Source organism: Coenobita brevimanus, chromosome 77 (genome assembly GCF_032717465.1).
Source record: "Coenobita brevimanus isolate Jiangsu-jjx chromosome 77, ASM3271746v2, whole genome shotgun sequence".
Taxonomy (NCBI): Eukaryota; Metazoa; Arthropoda; class Malacostraca; order Decapoda; family Coenobitidae; genus Coenobita; species Coenobita brevimanus.
Window position 1 is genome coordinate 3,971,865 of NC_137030.1, and position 24,216 is coordinate 3,996,080.

Consider the following 24,216-nt stretch of genomic DNA (forward strand, 5'->3'; position numbering starts at 1 on the left):
TCCCGGAGGATTGGAAGTCAGGTATTCTCTTGTACAAAGGAAAAGGGGAAAAAGAAGTGTGTGGTAATCATAGGGGCATTTGTCTTCTTAGTGTAATAGGAAAAGTGTATGGTAGGATACTTATTGACAGAGTTAGAGAAAGAACAGAAAAATTAGTTGGAGAAGAACAGGGAGGCTTTAGGAAGGGAAGAGGTTGTGTAGATCAGATATTCATTCTTAGATCTTTAGTGGAAAAGTTTCTAGAGAAGGGAAAGAAGTTGTATGCGGCTTTCATGGATTTGGAGAAAGCATATGACAGGGTGGATAGACAAGGATTGTGGGAAGTGTTAAGAATATATGGAGTAGATGGGAAGTTGTTGAATGCTGTGAAGAGTATGTACGATGGTGCGAAGGCTGCAGTGCGTGTAGATGGTGAACTAAGTGAATTTTTCTCTTTGAAAGTTGGGTTGAAACAGGAATGTGTCATGTCTCCATGGTTGTTCAATCTGTACATGGATGGGGTAATAAAAGAGGTACAAGGTAGGGTAGTGGATGTTGGAGTGGCCCTGGTGAGAGAGGATAGTGTTTGGAAACTCCCTGTACTGTTGTTTGCAGATATACTGTGTTGTTGAGTGAAGACGAAGGGGAGCTGCAAGGCTTGGTGGATGAGTTTGGGAGACTGTGTAAGAAACGGAATCTAAAGGTGAATGTAGGGGAGAGTAAAGTGATGGTCTTTGAGAGAGGTGAAGTCAGTGAATGTACAGCGAGGTTGGATGGTGAGGAATTGGAAAATGTGAGTACGTTTAAGTACTTGGGTAGTGTGATGAGTAAGGATGGAGGTTTGGAGGGTGAAGTGCTTGAAAGGGTACAGCAGGGAAGAAAGGTTGCTGGTTCTTTGAAAGCAGTGATAAGAAACAGGGAAGTGAGCATGGAAGTGAAAAAGTTACTACATGACAGTATTGTGATACCAACTCTAACGTATGGAAGTGAAGCTTGGACGTTGTTGGAAGGACACAAGTCAAGAGTGAGAGCAGTGGAAATGAGTTATTTAAGAGAAGCCTGTGGAGTCACATGGAGAGACAGGCTGACGAATGAGGATATAAAGGAGCGTTGTGGTGTGGATGTGATAGGAAGCGTTATAAGGAACACACTGAGGTGGTCTGGCCATGTGGAGAGGATGGAGGGTGAAAGACTGACGAAGAGAGTTTATGTGAGTGAGATGGAGAGGGGAAGAGGGAGGGGGAGGCCGAGGATGAGATGGAGGGATGGGGTGGAGAGGTATATGAGAGAGGGGAGTGTGAGTTGGGAGCAGGGCAGTGAAACGGCGGGGGCCAGGGCGACTTGGAGGCGATTTGTTTGTGGTCACCCCAAACGGGGTTGAGGCATCTGGCAATAGATAGATAGATAGATAATGTCGGAGAGGGAGTCCTTGAACCAGTAATCTCTAGGTCTTTTTTTATTATTTACCAAACGGACGCGGCCTTTCCATATACTGTCATTATTATTATCTGTTTACTATATAGCAGGATAGATTATTCCTCCGAGCAAGATCTCGTGTTCGGCACTCTACCACTGAGGCCCCCCCCCCCCATTTACTAGTTGGAATACCTGGCGTTCCCCGGGAAAAAAAAAAAAAAAAAAAAAAAAGCAAACATCCTATTGGTTATAGTTCAGTCTTTCTACTCCAGAAACACCATGCACTGTACCTCCTATTCATTTGAAGGGATTATAAGAGGCCCAGGAACTGTCTATTTCAGCATTCGCAGACTATTGCACGTATGTGGGCACTTGTTTACTCTTACCAGTGACCTCAAATGACTTCGGAGGTCAACCTCGCATAGCTTATGTCTGAACTGGAGGTCATGTGAGTCTCCAAGCCAAAAATTGGACTGCTGGGTCCAGACGTTTGAGTGTATTACCGGTGACCTCAAATGACCTCGGTCAACCTCACATTGCCTATGTCTGAACTGGAGGTCATGTGAGTCTCCATGCCAAAAATTGGGCTACAGGGGTACCCGGCATTGCCCAGGCCAAAAGGGCAAACACTACCAGTGACCTCAAATGACCCAATCTGAATTTTGACCCCCCTAAAACCATCCTTGGGTCACCGATTCAGAATATATATGGGTCTGCGGGTCACTTGCCCTTGGGTTGGGTGTGATGGAAGGACAAACAAACAATGCGGCTCTTTTATATATATATATATATATATATATATATACAGTACTGTATATAGATTGCCATACACCTTAATCCCATAAGAGGTGGCCACAAACAAATCGCCTCCATGTCGCCCTGTCCCCTTCCATTTCGCTGCCCTCCCCCCACCTCACACACCCTTCTCATATACTTCACCACGCCATCACCCCCATCTCATCCTCGGCCTCCCCTTCACTCTCATAGTACTAGAGCTGAATCAGATCATTGAATAAAAGCATCCAGTGGCAGCTTAGTCGTTCATTCGATCGTTTTTGAGGCTCCAACATGCTTGCATGTGTTGGCTTGGTCACCTAATGGTGGTTCTCCAGTCTCCATGCTGCTCAATCTCTGGCAGCTTCCCTATTCAGTCCCTTATCCCCGAGGTCAAACTCAATGACCTCGTCCCAGGTCTTTTTCGGTCTACCTCTTGCAGCCTCACCCCTAACATTAACACTTATTTTCTGCACTCAGTTATCATCCCTCATCCTCTCCACATGCCCAAAACATCTCAATCTACCTCCTCATCACAACACCAATACACTCTAGTCCCATCCTACTCCTCAACTCATCGATCGTGAACCCAGCCCCCCCCCCCCCAGGCCTTACATTTAGGGACACACTGGACATCCACCCAATCATTATCATTTCTGTACGTTTGAGCCAGCGAATATCCTCTCCCTTCACAGCCCAAGTCTCACTACCATACAGCATTACACTACTAACACATGCTGCATGCAAAGATCTCTTAGCACAGAGGGAGAGCCTCTCAATGTCAGGAGAGGCAACAGCTCCCTGAACTTCTTCTGACAATTCCTCACTCTAGCCAGAGTGGCTCCAGCCCCATCTCCAGCACAGAACATGTATCCCAAATAACAGAACTCTTCCACACACTCGAGAGACTCACCAGCAAGCTCAGTCCTTTCACGCCTGACAATCTCCAACTGCTCTCTCCAACACACTGCACACATGAAATCAGCATTATCTAGCAGTCTACCTCTAATACCACTACATCTCTTAAGCACCCATTTATCAGACACTTCACAAGATGGAATTACTTCCCGAACCCTTGTGGCAGATCACACATGGCCATTCTCCCTCTACTTTGCCAGTACTGCCACCAGCCCTAGATACCATCACCTTTATCTGCATTTACTTAAAACAGAAAATACGTCTGTCTATAGCCAGATGCCATAATCCCGTAAGGGGTGGCTGGTTGCCTTTGAGTTAGTTGTTTTACGGGGAGGGGCACTAACCCTCCGCCAACCTACTTATTGTCATGTAGGGAACACATATGGGTTGGTTATATGGTGACCATCCAGCACTGTAAATGGTTTCCAGACTTACAGGAAACCATTAAGCTTGTCACTCAATGTAAAGCCACCAGAAAGAAAAGTAATAAAAAAGTGACAGGAAAGATGGGAGAAATAGGAAGCGAAGAGAGTAGACACAGAATAATAATGATAAAAGTGAAAGATGATGTAGGCAGCACTACATCAAGTGAGTGGATGATGGTCACCACTACCTACACCAAAAGCAAATTAAAACTACAAAAGCGAAATGGCTACATGTTTGTTGGTGAATCTCGCCCCAGAATGTTTCAAGTTTGCCCTTCACTCCCAGTGCAATAAAGTAGTTGTAGCCCCAGGTTCATCTGATGCATGAACATGATGGACTGCAGGCTTTTCCTACAGTCCACCATTCTCTTTTCGGGGGACAGGGAACTAGTGGCGGGGATGTTAATAGGGCAGTGGACTTGTCCAGTTATATATGTGTCACCACATGAAGATGTCCCTCTCCACCATCCACTCCAGTGAAATACAATGTACAGGTATTGCAGGTATGTCTCTAGCTACTCCAGGAACTAATACAAAGCTTCTGTTTGCAACTAACTAAACAAATGCTGTACAGTATTTGGTGGGATTTTTCTTACTGCTAAAGCATGTGAGGTATATGTGTCAGAGACTTCTTTGTACATAAACTCTCATGGTCACTCCTAAAGTACTTATTCTAGCTTACAGCACACAATTTTATTCAGCTAAGTTAGTCCTAGAAGCCTTAGTCTTGCCTGAGTATTAATGATGACCTAAGAATTTGTTCTTCATTAAAACACTGTTCATGTAAAACAAACACTTTATTTATGCAATTATTTATATATTTCACAATGATTTTGGTACAAATACATGTAGTTTATATTATTTCTACCTTATAATGAATGACTGACAAATGCCATATGCAAGGTGATGTTCATATATAAATCAATTACTGACCTGTCCACTTAAAACCTCCAGTATATTTAAGATGGCCTTAGCAGATACAGCTGATTAAATTATCCCCTTCAACCAGAGGACATCTTGTTTTATTTTGGTCTCGCTACACTGATTCCTTTTTTCCAACTTATGAGAGACATCTGGCAGTTTTATTTTCTTCCAGCAACCCACAGACAAGTTTTTTTTTTTTTTGGTTTAAGGGAGATGTCTGGTATTGAAGAGTTAAGAAGGGTGTATTTAATGTCCGGGTTCAATACGTCTCTCATAAGCTGAATAAAATCACCCAGTGGTACCGAGAATAATAATAATAATAATAATTAAAAAAAAGATGTCATCATGGAGAAAAGGCTAATATAGACATTCACCTAATAATAAACTACTGTTGCCTTATTTTCAGTAGTAGACTATGACTTAAATGACTATCACCTTTTAGATGGTATGTTCAGGTAGCTCTATGTAAATAAGGTATAATTTGTTCTTTTACTTTCCTTTGTCACTGTAGCTCTCCCCTACTTGAGTTTTAAATAAAAATGTAAATATCTGAACTCTTTCCATTAATTTCCAAGCAGACAGGTCGAAGGAAATACCTTCAAATATAGAATTAAGTGTCTGAGAAAGCCATTAAATGATAGGAAGGATGCAGATACAATATTTATTCTTTAGTTCATGTAGCCTAAGTGTAACCTAGGCTGAGGAACTCTAAGGTACATTTGAGGCCAAAATTCCATCGATATTTTTGGCTTTTCCTAGTATCTTCTGGTATATATTTTAGTTAACAGGAAACTTCAGGATTTACAAATACCTGTTAATAGTTCTAAAGTTAGCATGCCAAACTTAGAAGGGTTTTGTATGTGAAATACAGTATAAAAAATAAATTAACATCAGTCCAGAATATTGGGAACATTCGGTGACCATTCTTGCAGTGAGATAAAACTACATTACTATACACACACAGATGCCAGGAATTGCCAGAGGTATCAAAGGAATAATCACCACACATACATAAACTGACATTCGAAAACCTCGACTGGCAAACTAGAATCCTCAGGTCTATACGAATAAGCCACAAGTTCAGAAATTTCAGAATGCGTGTTATTGTGAGTTGATAATCTTGCTACGGGCGATTTTGCAGTAAGTCATCTTTTGCATTAGGGTATATGTGAGACAATTCTTTCTTCGAGATCTGAATAAAATATATACTTCCATGGATCTACTCACAAGACCTCACATGGTACACGCAAAATACATTTATGGTACGCATTGGTTTTTGCTAGATTTGTGTCTATTCAAACAATCTGAAAAAAGCAATGTGAAGTGGTTCAAGATTCATAAAATAATAATAATGGCATAATCTACTGACTAAATGCATAATCTCAGTGAACATTTAGTCCCATCAGTGACCTCTAAATCTCAGATAACAAAATGCATGTAAAATAAATATATAACCTTAAAAAAAAAAAAAATGAAGTGCAGAATCCACAACCAAAGACTCAAATCAAGAACAACAAGACATGAAACTCCTCGCACAAGTTCCTAAAGTTTGGTCTCATGTCTGGGTCAGTGAGAAGTTTGATGCTGGAAGGCAGTGCACATATCTTGGGCATGATTTAATGTGAGAATTAATAAACAGCATAAAATATTTGCTCTAGATCTTGGGCAACATTTACCCTGGGATTAACATACTGTTTTAAAAGTATTGATAGAAGCAATAAAAAATTTTTATGCCTTGGACAACATTTATATCAAGAATAAAATCATAAAACTTTTTCTAAGTCATGGGCAACATTCATCCTAGGAATAAAACCATAATGTCATAAAAGTTTTGTTCTAAGTCTCGGGTGACATTTATCCTAGGAATAAAACCATAAAATGTGTATAAATTTGAAGTAATTTATGTTCACATTACTTGTGGTAAACAATGCACATATTAAACACATAGCACTTTAGTGAACTGGTAACAATGCAGTTAGATAAATAAGCTATTGGTATGTAAGCAGAAAACTAAATAACTGTATCTGGATATATTACACATGTAACCATACTGAACACATTCCAATCTATCACATGAATGGTTATCATACTGTACTTCTAATTTCATTGCTTGACTTTTCTTCCTCTGAGAAGAAATAGAAGATAAGTCGTACAGTACACACCTCAGTACCACTTCAGTTCAACAGCTGCAAGTCAAATTAACCTTTTCAAGCTGATGATGTATTTCTATACTTTTTTCCTGTTACCTTTAGACAATTCTAATTTTATTCAGCTTGGGAGACACTTTCAAACTGGAGGGTTAGATACATCCTTAACCCCTGCAGTAAAAGAGATCCTCCAAGTTGAATAAAATAGTCTAGCAACAACAAAAATAAAATAAATTACATCCTCAAGCTGAAGGAGTTAAACCAATATCGAAGGAAATAAAGACCCAACAGTTAGTGTTTATTCTTGCAGTTTTATCAGGAATAAAAACTAACCTGAGTGTCTTAATATCACAGTGTCGTGAAGTACTTAAATAGAAGAATTATACCCACACAAGGAAAAGCAGTTAGCTACCCACTATACATAGGGTGGCCCATATAATTATAATGCTCCTCTTCCACCCTGCCGGGCAATTTCTTATGTGCTGTGGGGCTGGCTCAGTTACCAATATCAATGTCTACCCTGCATCTTCTGTGCACTTAATCATTTTCTCCTATTGCCACATCCATGCCCTTATCATCTAACAGAGTCATCCCCACCACGCATATGAAACCATCAGGCAAGTTTCTAATGGAGTGTCATTTAAGGACCACCCTGTATACTGTAAACATATATGCTCTGTTCTTTTGCATACCTAAAGAGGGATCAAGCTGGGCCAAAACTGTTATATCTTCCCATTTAACAACTCTACCATCTGTGGACATAAGTCTTGCATTCCAAATCAAGTCTTGTTTCCTTTGCCACCGTACATCCACATGCCCCCAAATGAGTAATATTTAAACCAATCATCTTACTGAAGAGCATACCATAAGACACTGATACTCTTAAGCATGCACAACAAAGAGCACAAGATTCGCTACTCCTCAGCACAAATTTGATTCAAAGCGAACTTTAGTTGAGTCCCACAGAAAGGCATCGCGTTATCTTAAAGCCACTTGCATGAAATGGCTTCAGGATTGCTATTCATTTTTTGCTGGTGAAGTGTAAGCAGTGTGTGAACTAGTAATAGGCCAGGCCACATTAATCTCCAGCTGGAGCAAGAACTTTGGTTGGAGGACCTAGAAAATGTTTTTAATTCCACTGAGGCCCCACTATTTATCACTCAACAAATTTTTGGCTTGAGAATCTTTTTTTCCAATGCAACCAAAAAATAGCACTGTCATCCTCACCCACCTTCCTTAGTCTTCCAAATATTATGTCTTTAAAGTAAGGCAATGCACTTGATTCACACATCTTCATTACAATCCCTCTGCCTTAAAGACAAGATATGGTCTCAAGCAAAAGAGACATAACTCTAATTGGACTGGCAATTGATCCAGGACTGCCAATATGAAATTACCAAGATATCTAGTAAGCTTTACCATGCAGTATGATAACCAATAATCACAGGAAATACATAAAAACAGGTGCTGGTGGTGCTTTAGAGAAGAAACATGTCACAAAATAATTAATCATGAGATTCTGCCACCAATGCTGCCCAATAACAGTAGTTTACATGTTGCACAGGTGGAAGAGAAATAACTTTCATTGAAAATCCTCATATTAAAACCATAAACATAATACATTTGGCATGTTAATTTTAAACATTACTTTCAGTCTTCCAGCTGTAGCAAGATGTAACAGAAGTAAAAATATTAGGGTTACAGTACAGGTATATGAATTTTGTACAGAACTTAATGGTATGCAGATGGAAACTAACAGATAATGGTCTGGATATGTGAAATCTGACAAGACAAACATGAAACAATACATAACTGACTGCATATGGTCAGCATTACCTTGCATGAATAAAACATGCCTGCCCCATTATTCCACCTTACCATTTACAGTACTTTACAGACCTACCATCATTTATAGGTAGGAATAAAGGAATTTGTAGTAAACTCTAATCAGGTTCAATAACTATCATAACACTGTATTCCTTTAAATTTTTGGCAAAACCACATTTAATGAGTTATTGTAAACACTGAGGATAACTGCCAATATTTAGTCCAAGATCCCATTCTTCCAACCAAAGCGCATAGGCAGAAATATCTCAGGTACAGGTAATTATTGTTTCACAGTGCACCTTATTTATGGATATTTACACAAACCAAACCAAGCAAGACCTCACTTAACCAGAACAGATTCCCCCCCCCCCCATGGTTAGGAATGAACAATCTTCTTCTTATTTTTCCACAGCTTTACCCATGTTTATATGGGGTCACTATTTCTGACTAGTCTTCTCCATTCTCCTTTATGTCCAAATGCAACCCCTGCTATATTCTTCACCCTCATATCTTGCTGTATACAGTCCATCCACCGTCTCATCGCCCAACCCTTTCTCTGTCTACTATCCTCCACTTCCATACCCGTCATTCTTCTACCCACACAGTCCTCATTCCTTCTCAATACATGTCTGTACCAATGTAGTAGCCTCTCCTGCATCTTCTTTGAGATTTCAACAACCTTAATCACTCACCTAATTCTGTCATTCCTGATCTTCTCCATTCTTATGACCTTGCTCATCCTTCTCGGCATCTGCATCTCGCCACTCCCAGCTTTCTCTCCTGAGACATCTTTATGGGCCAAGTTTCCCAACCATATATCACTGCAGGCCTTACCACCATTTTATATACTTTTCTTTCACTCTTGCACTGATTTTTCTATCACATAACACTCCTGACATATCCCTCCAGTGACTCCATCCTGCCTGTATCCTATGGTTAATTTCTACATCCCGTCTGCCACCCGCTGTTATATTCGAGCCCAAATACTTGAATGCCCCAGTTCCTTTCAACTTTTTTCCTTGCAAATTCAAATCTCCCTGTTCTTCTCCATTAAAGCATAGATATTTTGTCTTTCTCCTACAAACTGTAGGTCCTCTATCCTCCAGTTTCTTTTTCCACTCCTGTTGGAGGAGCGGGAATGAACAATGCCAAGGTGACTTTCACGGTTTTCTTGTTACGTTTGGTCTGTCTAATGCTGTATACATAAGGCTGTGTAACTAAAATTAATAATTACCTTACCTAGTCCTTAATGTGAGATGGCCTATCATCAACTCTATGGTTTGCTCAACACTACAGAAAATCCCAAGACAGAGATAGGGAGATGCTGACACTACTGTACTGTACTTCAAAAAATGTCACTCGTCCAAGTTAAAACACTGGGGGGTGCCTGGAAACTCTACATGCTGGTTTATTACAATGATGACTTTTATGTAGAAAATGTACATATGAATTACTATTGGCTGACTACTTGGTATGTACACTTATCTTCCTCACTCTGGGCTTGTCCGGTGGATTATTGAGAAACAGAATCAAAGACATGAAGCTGCAGACTATGATGCAAATGTCAACAGTTTGGAAATACAGAAAATGTCATGTGCTAAACTTAAAACAATTGCAACTTAAGTCTGGGCAGTCGTCAAGTTCAAATCACGTGCACAAATACTTTCATATCTATTCAGTATTAAATGAAGAAAATTATCAAAGTCTAGGAAGCAGAGAAGACAGTCAAGCGTAATTTCTTATTCAAATATTTCATATCTATTATGTACTAAATAAGAAAAAAAAAAAATCAAGTCTAGGAAATGTACAAATCATGAATAATTTTTAAGCTTATGATACATTCATATGCTGCATATTTATTACTTTATAAAACAAAATCATTTAAAATCTTGGTAAGATAAGTAAAGATTAATTTTCATGTTCAATTTCTATCATCAAAATTGAGTTATAACTTAAAATAATCATCTAAACCCAACTTCCCATTATAATCTGGACAATTATAATAAAGCCTTGACTGAGAACTGTTGCTAATGTTTGAATATATAGTACAGTAGTTGTAAAATAATGCAAAATTAACTCAACAATACTGTACTCAAAACAGATGCTAAATGGAAATTTAGTTGATAGTACATATTTTCCTCATTAGATGCAGTGTTTAAACTTATTTACGACATTACACGGCCAGTACAAGGTACTGTAGTACACTGTTATGATCTTGTAGCTACGGTAATATTCGAGATCATTGTGTGACTTTTCCAAGGGCTTAAAAAGAAATAGAATGCAGGAACTAAAAACAGGAGGTAATCCCAAATATCACAAGTACCTTAAATATTTCCAGTTATATTCATTAAAAACAGTAATGGTTGTATGAATCATGAAGAACTTGAGGAATACAGGTTTTAAACATTTTAACATTCAAAATATGGAGGGGTAAAAGCTGGTAATAGTAACCTATTCACTATGACTCTGTACATTTTATTTTTGCATACTCCTGATGATTTTACTCAGCCTATAAGACACTTTGAAATGGAAGGGTTATATCTTGCTTTCATTAATCCCTTCAATATATGAGGATCCCTTTACGCTGAACAAAAATATGTGTAGCAAAAATAAAGCAAAGAGCACAGCATCGTAGTGAACTGGCTGAAAGTAATACAATAATGGCAGAAGTGAACTATAAAAAGCTGCAATAATAATAACCTTTTCATTGTCAGTCTAACATCCATTGTCAACACAGATATAGATCTCTATTTTCTACTGATATTTACATTAATGGTTTCACATCACTTAACACGTCTTCACAACCTTTTGAATGCCTAATTATTTCCACTACTGGGTTTAATAGGCACAAACAGACTAAGGACCATTATTATTAAACCAAAGAACGTGAACGGGAAGCAAACCCCCAATTTCTTAAGTCGTTATTTAAACACATGATGGAGGATAAGAAAAGTTTGACCTTTCTACAGTACCTCACTGTTAACTGCATTTCATAAAGCAGAATGAAGTCATAACATTTCCCATCCTCACAGGTGATATAAATTAGGTCACCATTAATTGGGGAACTTGTTTACACCTTCAAGTACTGTTTTGATAATATAAGCATCATTACTTTTTGGTCACATGTGCTTTATTCCCACAGCTAAGAGAACCACACTAGCATTAAAATTCTAACTTCCAACCTCATTACTCGCTGAACTGACTTTTCTATTCATTTTCAGCCTGTCAAAAGTTACGATCCAGGTCTTTCATGATTACGTACCTGGCACTGAATAATTGCTGCATGATTATAATAATAAAACTTCAACATACTCAGAACACTCATTACAAATAGTTACTGTATATTATAATGGACACAAGAAAGGGTAAATACAATCCTACATTTTGATTGGCTGTGAAAGGCTGGGAGTACTCAATCTCAGCCAATAAGCACTTGGTAACCTGTAGGATAATTTCTATACTTCAGAGTGAACATTCCTTTATGCATTAGTAAAGTACACAATACAGACCAAAAATATGTAATGCCAGTATATTGTATGTGTTTTTTTTATTTTCAAATGTTTATCATGCTAAATACCCCTTCACCCCAATGATATGGATTTTTTTTCTTTGCTATTTTTTTTTTTTTTTTTTTTTTTTTTTCCACCTTAAGACAAACTTTTCAAACAGATGGGGTTACATACAATCTTCTCTGATTCGTTAAATGGGGCCTCTCATAAAAAAATTGTCTAAAAGTAGCAAGAGTAAAATAAAAAATGTCATTGGACTGAAGGGGTTAAAACACATGAATAAAGTAATGATAAAACTACATTACTGGCTTCCCTCTAACCCCTTCACTATGATGATGTCATTTTGTAGTTAATTCTTTTTGTTATCTGACAGTTTTATTTAGATTAGGAATGCTCTTTGTTGTGAAGGGATTGAGAAGTCTGTCCTGAAGTGAATAAAATCATCTGGAGATGGCAAGAATAAAATGAAAATTGCATCCATTGGCTGACGGGGTTAAACTCTATGCAGCATTTCTTTCTACCTTACCATTGTCTTTCTCCGACGTGATAGCACTGGCATCATCATCAAAATTAAGTAATTTCTTTCTTTTCTAATCAGGTATTTATGATTACTAACCTGGAACTGAAAAATGAAAATAATGCAAACTTGAAAAAAAAATGACCACAACTGAATAGTAAATGGTCAGGTACAGTAATATAGGCCTATGTCCATTAAAAAGTGGCATATTCTAATGACTTACCCCAGCTAGCTCAGGACAATTTTTATTCATCTTAGGAGAAACATTTATTAGTGATGGGGCCAATAAAAGCCATATATAACCTGTTCAATTCACAAAGTCTCTTCTTAACTAAATATAATAATCCAGAGGTACATACTATGGATGAAATAAAGTGAATAAAGTGTACAGCATGGAAGTGAAACGATTAACCACTTCAATACCATGATGAACTTTAATTTTATTCTTGCAGTCTACAATTACTTCTACTCAGAAGTAGTTTCAAACTAGAGGGGTTAGATATAGCATTCAATAACCCCTTCACTATTATAAGTCCTTTCAAAGTTAAATAAAACAATTTTGTGGAAGCCTGATTAAAATGGAACAAACTTCACAGAACTGAATGGGTTAATGGCAGGAAAGAACGGACCAATCACTGGTCATTAAATTTATGAAGACGATGGGAAATGAGTTCTGACTGGTTATTTTGTAAGTCACACTCACTTACTTGCGTTTAACCCCCTAAAGTCAGTGGTGTCTTTTTAAAAATAATTCTTGCTATCTCCAGACTTTTTTTTTCCAGCTTAGGAGAGACTCTTCAAACTGGAGAGATTGGATACAGTCTTCAGTAACTTCTTCAATACAAGAAATCTTTTTTAAGCTGAATAAAATAATCTGGAAGTAGTAAAAAAAAAAAAAAAAAAATGCTAAGAGGTTAGGGATTGATGTATATTTAAATCCTGTGCAATATAAATAGAAAAAATCTTTACAACTTTCCTCATAAAAGGTGAATGCAAAATTCTTGGATACAAAGATTACAATAATAATAATAATAACAATAATAATAATAAAGACACATAAGCATAAGGTTATGATTTTGGGTAGACTTTTTTCATCTGACACCACTGAATTTCAGTCATATGGCCAAAATTACTATAACCTGGCCAAAGCACACATGTACACATCTGGCTGTAACTACAAAAGTGGCCATTTCTAGAGAATCTGTGAGAACTATGATAAATGGCCAAGTTTAACTTGGCATCCAGGTGACATCCTTCTTGGTTTATTCTTGCTGCTACCAGATGACTTTATTCCACTTAGAAAAGACCTATTGAAGCGCCAGATCCAGCACTTTGAAAAAAGAGGGCATGATTCCTAGTGGAGTCATCATAAGTTCGAATTCATGTTGCTTTATTATCGAATACAGTACCTCAAAATTCATTACCAAATCCCTCTTTTCACAGTAATGATTCTTTGATAACATTTTTGCAAGACTATTTGTTGTATATTATACATTTTGGTAAATAATTTTGTAAATGGACTGCTGAAATTAGGGAGTGGGGGGTGTACACCCCAACGTCCCCCCATAAATCCATGCCTGTATTGTATTGATGGGGTTATTAATGCTATGTTTAACCCCTTCCAAGTCAAAAAGTTTATCCTAACCTGAATAAAATCATCAGAGATAGCAAGAATAAAATACAAAAAGAAATCCCCGTGCTTAGTGGGTTTTGCTATCTGGACCGTATGTAAACACCTGGCCAGAAATCATGCAACTGGTCAACTAGTACATCACAAGCATCTGGTCAAAAATGACAGTGTGGCGGCCGAAACTATAATACGGCCAGTCTGTTAGCTACCTGGTCAAAATAATCAGCCCATTGTCATGCTTATCCAGCCAGAATCAACCTGACAGTTTTGTGGTTGAAACTATATTAAGGCTGGCATGTTAGCTACCTGGTCAAAATAATCTGGCCATTGTCCACAGCATCCGGCCAGACCCATAGGCAATGGGCACAATTATTATAAAGCTATCCTGGCCAAGCCTAAAGAACCTTGACATAAATACAGCATCTGGTACAGTCTAAGCTCTGGTTAAGTTATACCAGAGTGTGTTTCCAGTCAAACCTTTGTGAGAGAGGGAAAAGTGAGAGAGAAGAAAAGGTGTGAGAAAGAGAGAAAAAAGATTAAAAATAAAATATGTATGGCATTTCAGGCAGGAGAGAGAATAAACATGTTCATTTTTTATTTTGTAATATATATATATGTACTCTTTAAAAGTATCATCTAGCAGCAAAAAACTAGTAATCGTCGTACACTATAAGAAAAAAATCAAGAAAATATATAGACCTCTGTTCAGCCCACAGGAAGAGCCGTGGTTGGTGGAGATTGTGCAGTTGGTGAGGAGAACAGCCAATCACACGCAAGCACTGGCAACCAACGCTAAGCCCCTCCAATCACACTTAGTAAGCCCCTTTTTGCGTATTCTAAGCCCCCCAAACTAGGGATCAAAGCGAGTTCAAAGCCCCTCTGCATCAAAGTTCACATTTCCAAGTCTTTTATGTTACTTCCTCCCTTCACATGGGATAGCAGTTGGCTTGGGACTAAACACATTATCGGTTTGACAGTCTTTTGCCAGGACTGAACACAAAATCACCACAACCAATCACATGCTTTGTCACTAGAATCCACTGTGGGCAGGACAAACACACCAGCAAACTCATTAGGAAAAAACACACACCCTTGTCCTGATCAGATCACATTTAGGGTCTGGGAGACAGGCACGATTGTTCCAGTTTCACACACATGCACACGGGAAGGTCAACCGAGTGGAAGGTGATGAGAGGGTTGAAGAGTGTGAATCTTCATCTTCTTTGGGGTATTTTCCAGTGAGGTGCAGCATTCAGTAATCTTCTTTCATTCCTTCTCATCTTCACTGGGTCTATAATTCTCTTTCCCTATATTTTACAGTATTCTTTCAATCCTTTTCTTCTTTCACTGGGTCTAAGCTACATTTAATTTCTTCTGCTCTCTCACTGGATCCATCTATTTTGTCCCTTCTTCCATCTACCATCATTCCAGATACAACACATGCACAACAAATAACAACATTCAAAAGCCCCTCTGTTCTCTGTTTGTTAATTTTTCTAAGCACCTCAGATTTGGAGTGAGGCTTCTTTTCTGTTGCTTCACTCTTCCTTCCATCTCTCATTCTTCAACACAACAGACACAACAAAACACTCAAGAAGACTGACAAAAACTTCCTTGCTGCTTACATGATACACAACACAATCTGCACTAATTCTTGGGAAATCCTTGTACAATAAAATGCACTACACACTCGAACTCATGCCCTGACACTCCATAGGATGATGGTATAACCTATTCCTCCCTTTCTCTCAGCCTTTCACATCTGCATTAACTATTTTCTGTGTTGTTTTAATATTAATACAGCAGCTGTCTCATTCATTTATCACGGGCTGCCTGCTTCCAATTGGAAATCTGCATACTGTTAATGTATTCCAGAATAAATGGAACACCACTAGTCATTGCCCATTCCTATACAGTATTTTATGGCAATGTACTGACTGCAACGAGCCTCTCAGAGTTTGTAAAAATGGTGGAGTAACAGCCAATGTTCACATAAACTAGGTGGATATATGAATATTCTCTTCCACTTTCACTATCTGGCAACCCAGTCCATCTATGATCTGACTGCAACAGCTTTAGATAATGCAAAAAGCTACCCTTGCCCCTGGCTTCCCCATAGCTACCCAGCACATACTCAAGTCACTAGTAAATAGGCAAACTGCACCTCCAGTCAAGTCAAATGCACCTCAGGTTACTAATACAACAACTACTCTAAACCCCTGACCTCTTTCAGAACACTTTCCCACTCTACTAATGCAACAATAAACTCTTGACCACTTTCAGCACATTTTCCCCCTTCCTTTGCATACAACACCCCCAAATGCACCCCACATTCATACCAACACATCTCAGTTCCAAACAAATGCATGTCACATCCAAACCTCTGATCCACACGCGGCACTATTGGATGACACAGCAGCCGCACTTTGACTTCTTCTTTATGACCACATGTTCCACATGCGCTGCATCAGTTGGTGTGACAGTAGCGTGCGTGACTTCGACGGTTCCTGGGGCTGAATTCTCTCCCGCTGCTGCCCCATTTGCCCCTGACTTGCCCCCATTTACTCCCGGTTTTGCCCCAGATTTCTCCCCGTTCTCCTCTTTCGGGACATCCTTCTTGGGGGATGTCTGCTCGGGTTGCGTCGGGGCAGAGTCTAATGCATCTGGTGATCTTTGTTGTTGCTGCTGTTCTATCTGTTGTTGCTGTTGTAGCTGCTGCTGGTGTTGTTGTTGTTGTAGCTGCTGTGCATCAAGTGGCCGGCCAGACTTGATGAGTTCGACTATTTCATCTGCCTCTCGGGATATGTCCCCATCCGGTCGGAACGGATTGTCCCGCCCACTTTCCGTGCTGTGGATAAAGGGAAAAAATTAAAAAACTGCTGTGAATAAAGAATTATGCAAAAGTACAGGCAAAACTTGTTACAAAAATGTATATACTGACAATATGGCAATAGAGTAACAGTATTAGAAGTAAAAACCCAAAGAAATATGTGATCATCCTAATTCTACTTCTTACTAATCAGCAGAGTTCATAGGATCAGGAAAGTGGTAAAAGAGAACACAATCATAGAAACTTCATCAGAGCATCCAGTGAGGTGGGCCACACATCGAATCACTAATCATTCGGGCATCCAAAACTGTCAGCTTCACTAATATACTAGTACATAATAAAGGCATTAACTACCTATCTACCTATCTATAGCCCAATGCCCTAATCCCGCAAAGGGTGGCCGCAGACAAAACGCCTCCAAGTCACTCTGTCACCCACCATTTGACTGCCCTTCCACCAACTCACTCCCCCCTCCCTCATACACCTCTCAACTCCATCCCTCAACCTCATCCTGGTCTACCCCTCCCTCCACTTCACCTATATACACCCTCTTAGTCAGTCTTTCATTCTCCATTCTCTCCACATGTCCAAACCACTTCACTGTATTTCTCCTAATTTTCTCAACCATATCCACATCCACCCCACAACGTTCCTTCACTTCTTCATTCGTCAACCTGTCCCTCCATGTCACTCCACATGCTCCTCTCAAGCAACTCATTTCCACTGCTCTCACTCTTGACTTGTTCCCCTCTAGCATGGTCCATGTCTCGCTTCCATACGTCAGGGTAGGGATCACAATACTATCATGCAGTGACCTCTTAACTTCCATACTCACCTCCCTATTTCTCATCACTGCTTTCAGTGAACCAACAACCTTCCTTCCCTGCTGTACCCTTTCAAGCACTGCATCCCCAAAACTTCCATCCTTACTCATCACACTACCCAAGTACTTGAATGCACTCACATTCTACATATCCTCACCATCCAACAATGGGGATTCAGGAAGGGAAAAGGGTGTGTAGATCAGATATTTGTTCTACGATGTTTAGTGGAGAAGTATCTAGAAAAGGGAATGAAGTGTATGCTGCCTTCATGGACTTGGAGAAAGCTTATGACAGAACAGATAGGCAAGATATGTGGAAGGTATTAAGAATATATGGAGTGGAGGGGAAATTGTCGAGTGTTGTGAAGAGTATGTATGAAGGAGCTAGGGCTACGGTGTGAGTGGATGGTGGGCTGAGTGAGTTCTTTTATCTAAATGTGGGACTGAAACAGGGTTGTGTGATGTCTCCATGGCTGTTTGATATATACATGCTGTTGGACAAGAGGACCACCAAGACATAAGGTAACTTGGTGGTGGGATGAGGGTGTAGAAGCTGCAGTTAAGGAGAAAAGAAGGCTTTTCCAGGAATGGAAGAAAGGTGGTAGCAAAGAGGAATATTTGGCTCCCAAGCAGAGGGCTAGAAGAGAGGTATATAGGGCAAAGTCTGAGTCACAGAGACTTTTACTTGATAACCTAAATCATGGGGAAAGGAAAAATATGATATTTAGGGTGGCAGGTCAGGTGAAGAGGGATAATCGGGATATTATAGGTGAGCAGTGTGTGAAGAATGATGAAGGAAGGGTAGTGGTGAACAGTGAGGATATTAAAGATGCATGGAGAGAGCATTATAACCGGTTGTTGAATGAGGAGTTTGATTGGGACAGGGAAGGTTTGGAGCCAGCAGATCCAGTGTCTGGCCCTTGGCCTGTGATTGATGCTGCTACTGTGAATGAGGCAATAGGCAGGATGAAGGTGGGGAAGGCAGCAGGTGTGTCTGGATTGACTGCCGAAATGTTGAAGCCCTCAGGCAATATAGGGGTGAGGTTAGTCACTGACCTGATAAATAGGATTATTTATGAGTGTGTTGTCCCAGATGATTGGCTGAAGAGTGTAATTGTAAATGTGAATAAAGGGAAAGGTGATGCCCTGGAAAGAGGAAATTATAGGGGTATAAAGCTTTTAGATCAGATAATGAAGGTAATGGAGAGAGTTTTAGAAGGTATGATTAGAGAAAGAATTAATACTGATGAGATGCAGTTTGGGTTTATGCTAGGTAGGGGGACCACTAATGCTATATTCATTGTTCGACAGCTTCAGGAAAAAAATATTGGTTGGAGAAGGGATCTTTATTTTGTTTTTGTTGATTTGGAAAAGGCCTTTGACAGAGTCCCTAGAGAGGTGGTGAAGTGGGCAATGAGAAAGCTTGGCTTGGAGGAATGGCTGGTTAGGGTGGTTATGGCTATGTATGTGGGTGCTCACACCCAGGTAAGAGTGAATGGAGATTTGAGTGATGAGTTTTCCGTGAATGTTGGTGTGCATCAGGGGTCAGTCTTGAGTCCCATGTTGTTTATCATGGTACTTGAAGCCATTTCACGGGACTTTAGAAACGGACTCCCGTGGGAGTTGTTGTATGCTGATGATTTGGTGTTGATTGCAGAGAACGAAAGGGAGGCGGAGGAAAGGTTTAGGAAGTGAAGAGATGGTATGGGGCACAAGGGCTTAAGGGTAAATGCAGATAAAACAAAAGTGATGATATCTAGGGTTGGTGGCGGTACTGTCAAAGACGAGGGAGAGTGGCCATGTGCAGTTTGCCACAAGGGCGTTGGAAGTAATTCCATCTCATGTGGTGTTTGTGATAAATAGGTGCAAAAGAGATGTAGTGGAATCAGAGGTAGACTGTGAGATAATGCTGATTTCATGTGTGTGGCGTGTCGGGATGAGCAGGTGGAGATTGTCAGACGTGAAAGGATTGAATTTGCTGGTGAATCTCTTGAGTGTGTGGAAGTTTTGTTATTTGGGAGACATGTTGTGTGCTGGATGAAGACATCCCTCTGTGCCTAGGGTGAGAAGTGGTTGGAAGAAGTTCAGGGAGCTCTTGTCTCTCCTGACATTGAGAGGGCTCTCCCTACGTGCTAAGGGGTCTTTGTATGCAGCATGTGTTAGGAGTGTAATGCTGTATGGTAGTGAGATATGGGCAGTGAAGGAGGAAGATATTCGCCAGTTCAGACGTACAGAAATGACAATGATTAGGTGGATGTGCAGTGTATCCCTGCGTCCAAGGCCTGGAGGGGCTGGGTTTACAATGGAAGAGTTGAGAGGTAGGATGGGACTGGAGTGTATTGGTGCTGTGATGACGAGAGGTAGATTGAGATGGTTTGGACATGTGGAGAGGATGGGGGATGATAATTGGGTGAGGAAGGTGAGAAGTGTTAATACTGGGGGTGGGATTATGAGGGGTAGACTGAGAAAAACATGGGACGAGGTCATTAAGTGTGACCTCAGGGTTAAGGGACTGAACAGGGAGGCTGCAATGGATCGTGTAGCATGGAGAGTTGCCATTAGGTGACCAAGGCCGACACATGCAAGCATGTTGGAGCCTTTAAAAACTAAAAAACCATGAAAACGAATGGATAGGGTTGTAAAGGAGGTGCAAGGTAAGGCAGTGGATGTGGGGGTGGCTCTAATGAATGAGGGTGAGATGTGGATGATTCCGATGTTGCTGTTTGCTGATGATACAGTATTGTTGAGTGAAGATGAATGAGAGTTACAAGGTTTGGTGAATGAATTTGGGACAGTGTGTAGGAAGAGGAATCTGAAAGTTTATGTAAACAAGAGTATAGCAAATCATACACATAAAAAGGTATTTCATTTACAACTTAATGCTACCATCAATCTTGACAAAGTCTAAGACACATTATTTCACCAATACAATACATTATTTTCCCTGAGCTGAAATAAGAATAATGAAAATACCTTTCCAATTAAGCCCATTCAATATGCACTTCACAATGACATATTTCTCTAGTCTGTTCTTGGTATTACCGGATGATTTTACTTGGCACAAGAGATTCCCTGATGGTAATATTGTAGTAGTAGTTGCAATTCGAGGCTTGCTTGAATGTGAACCCAGTGGACAGCAGGCCACCATCCTCCTGAGGGACTGGGAGAGAACTGAGAGATGTTTGTATGACCAGGCAGTGGAGCCACCTGGTCACAGGATACTGGAGCCACCACATGAAGACATCCCTCTACAACATCGGTCCAGTCAGTGAAAGGGTTCATGAAGACAGTAACCTTTTCAGTTTTATAAGTACAGTACAGTATATCCTAAACTGATGAAAACTGATCCACAAGCAGAAAGATTAAAATGGAGAGAGAGAGAGGGGGGGGGGGGGGAGGGGGGGGGGGAGGGAGGGAGGGAGGGAGGGAGGAAGAGAGAGAGAGAGAGAGAGACAGAGAGAGAGAGACCTAAAAAAGGAAACATGGAAAGAAGGGTCAATTAAAAAACAAAGTGCATGAAGGAAAGAAGGTACAGAATCAATGAAGGAAAATGAGAGAAACAAAAAATAAATGAATACAGAGAATGAATGACAGGTGTGAGGTATGACGGGGTTAAATAATGACAAGAATGAAAGAAGAATGAATGGTGAAAGAAAACTAAATCAAGAAAAAAGGGAAGAGAAGAAACAAATATATGAATAAAAGAGGTAAAAAAATAAATAGCTGAATGAATGAATGAAAGGGCATGAATGATGGAAAGAAGGAAGAAGAACAGAAGACTGGTTGAATGAATGAAAGAAGGAAGGCAGGAAGAAAAGTAAAGAGAGAAGGGTAGATGAAACTGAATGAATGACTGAATGCAGGAGGAGGAAAGCAGGATAGAAGTGGGGTCTATATGAATAACTGAAAAATAAATAAATGAAAAAGGAAGTGAATGAAAGAAAGATGGAAGGAAGGAAGGAAGGAAGGATAATGGAAAATAGAAAGAAAAGAAAGTAATGGAAGGAACAACATTCTAGATCAATTAAAAAAATGAATGAATGAAGGAGAGCAGGAAGGAGAAGCAGGTGGAGGAAAGAAGGGAAAAGAAAAGGGAATGAAGGAAAAGGATGGAAAGAAGGAAAGAATGTAGAAAATGAATAAATGGGCGAATGAATGAATGAAAGAAAGAGGGAATGAAGGAGGCTGGGAGGGAAGGGGTATCTCTCAGACAGGGCCATGGACACCTTCCCTTTAACCTACCTCCATCCCTCCCCTCCCTCTATTTTCCTCCCTCCATTCCTCCCTTCCTCTGCTCTTGCCCTAGTTACCTATATACAAGTATTTGCCTTACACCTGCTCTCTTCTCTCTCTCTCTCTCTCTCTCAATTTTCCTTTTCTTTTATCAATTTATCACTGTTGACACCTCAAAAGAAGTCTCCCTCCCTTCTCTTGGCACCTTTATAGCCTCCTTATTATGTCCATTTATCACTGCTATACCTCAAAGCAAGTATAATGAGGTAGAACAGTATATTAATACTGTACCTTAAAAAAAAAAAAAAAAAAAAATGCAAAATAAATAATGCAAGAAAAGTCATTATGGATGCAACAACAAATACGACCAACAAGAAAATAATTTACGATATCACGCAATCAAACAGTCTGCCAATCAATCAATCTACCCAGTTACCAATCAATCAACCAACCACCCATCAACCCAACCATCCATCCATCCATCCACCCACCCAACCACCAATCCATCTACACATCAATCCGACCAAGTATCCATGAACTCAACAACCATCCACCCACCCATCAACCCAACCAACAGTCCACCCACCCATCAACCCAACCAACAGTCCATCCACCCACCAACCCAATCAACCATCCACCCACCAACCCAACCAATCATCCATCCACCAACCCAACCAACCATCCATCCACCCACCAACCCAAACAACTATCCATCCACCCATCAACTCAACCAACCATCCATGAACTCAACAACCATCCACCCAACGAACCATCCACCCATTTACCAAACGAACCATCCATCCACTCATCAACTAACCATCCATCCACCCAACCAACCATCCATCCACTCATCAACTAACCATCCATCCACCCAACCAACCATCCATCCACTCATCAACTAACCATCCACCTACCCAACCAAGCATCCATCCACTCATCAACTAACCATCCATCCACCCAACCAACCATCCATCCACTCATCAACTAACCATCCATCCACCCAACCAACCATCCATCCACTCATCAACTAACCATCCATCCACCCAACCAACCATCCATCCACTCATCAACTAACCATCCATCCACCCAACCAACCATCCATCCACTCATCAACTAACCATCCATCCACCCAACCAACCATCCATCCACCCAACCAACCAACCATCCATCCAATCATCAACTAACCATCCATCCACCCAACCAACCATCCATCCACTCATCAACTAACCATCCATCCACTCATCAACTAACCATCCGCTCACCTAATCAACCTCCATACCTGTCCACAGCGCTTTTTACTGCAGTGCGTGTGGGGTCGCATTATACCAGACATGTGGGTGCACCTCCCCTCCACATAGCAAAACAGGTCACATGCCACACCTGCCCACTCACTGACGTCTACCCACCAGGAGAAGTATTTAAAATGCATAGTATTCCCTTAAACCCCATAATACCATTTATTCGGTGTTGCATTTTATTGTGTATTTATTTATTTATTTATTTATGAAGGCTATATTTAACCTCTCCAGTTTGAAAAGTCTCTCCCATGCGCATGACATAGTAAGTCTGAACGCACTGCTAAACACACACACACACACCGCTCGCTGGTGCAGTGGTAACGCTCTCGCTTGCCAACTGGTGGACGGGAGTTCGTGCCTCGCTCAGGTTGCGAAAAGTTTCACTGAGAAGTGGGTGGTTACTGTCCCCCTCGAGCAAGGGGACGGGTGTGTGCGTGTGTGAAGGTCACAGCCTTGCCCTTAGATCGGACTATATGAGCTCTCAGCTCCCTTCCGGGAGGGTAAAAGCTGACGATCACGACCATCAAGTGATCATGACCGACCCGGTGAATTACACACACACACACACAATGGATAAACAGTTCTCCATAACAGGCAACTATTATTATCGACATCTTTTTTCCCCTCTATTATTCACTATGAACGTGTTGTGTTTGGTTGGTGCATAAATGAAGGCAAATGTTTAACTTTAGCAAAATATGGGTTTTAAATACAGCTGATCATGATTGTCAATAATGTTAGGTAAGTGTATGAGAGGAGGCAATTATATACAGTACTTATACAAGCAGCTTAGGGCATAATTTAAGAGAATTTACGAGTATTCACACATCCTGACGACGACTCTCTCTCTCTCTCTCTCTCTCTCTCTCTCGTGTGTGTGTGTGTGTGTGTGTGTGTGTGTGTGTGTGTGTGTGTGTGTGTGTGTGTGTGTGTGTGTGTGTGTGTGTGTGTGTGTGTGTGTGTGTG

The 24,216-nt window shown here is 40.3% G+C and overlaps 1 protein-coding gene across 2 annotated transcripts in view; it reads right to left on the reverse strand.

Moving 5' to 3' along the window:
• Positions 1–6,321: 6,321 nt before the first annotated feature.
• LOC145408529 (uncharacterized) overlaps positions 6,322–24,216 on the reverse strand; it is a 229,125-nt gene continuing 211,230 nt past the window's right edge. For both annotated transcript variants that reach the window (XM_080279261.1, XM_080279262.1), the window contains exon 4: positions 6,322–16,914. In XM_080279261.1, the coding sequence (XP_080135387.1) occupies positions 16,467–16,914 (448 nt within the window). In that variant the 3' untranslated portion in view covers positions 6,322–16,466. The remainder of the gene's footprint in view (positions 16,915–24,216) is intronic.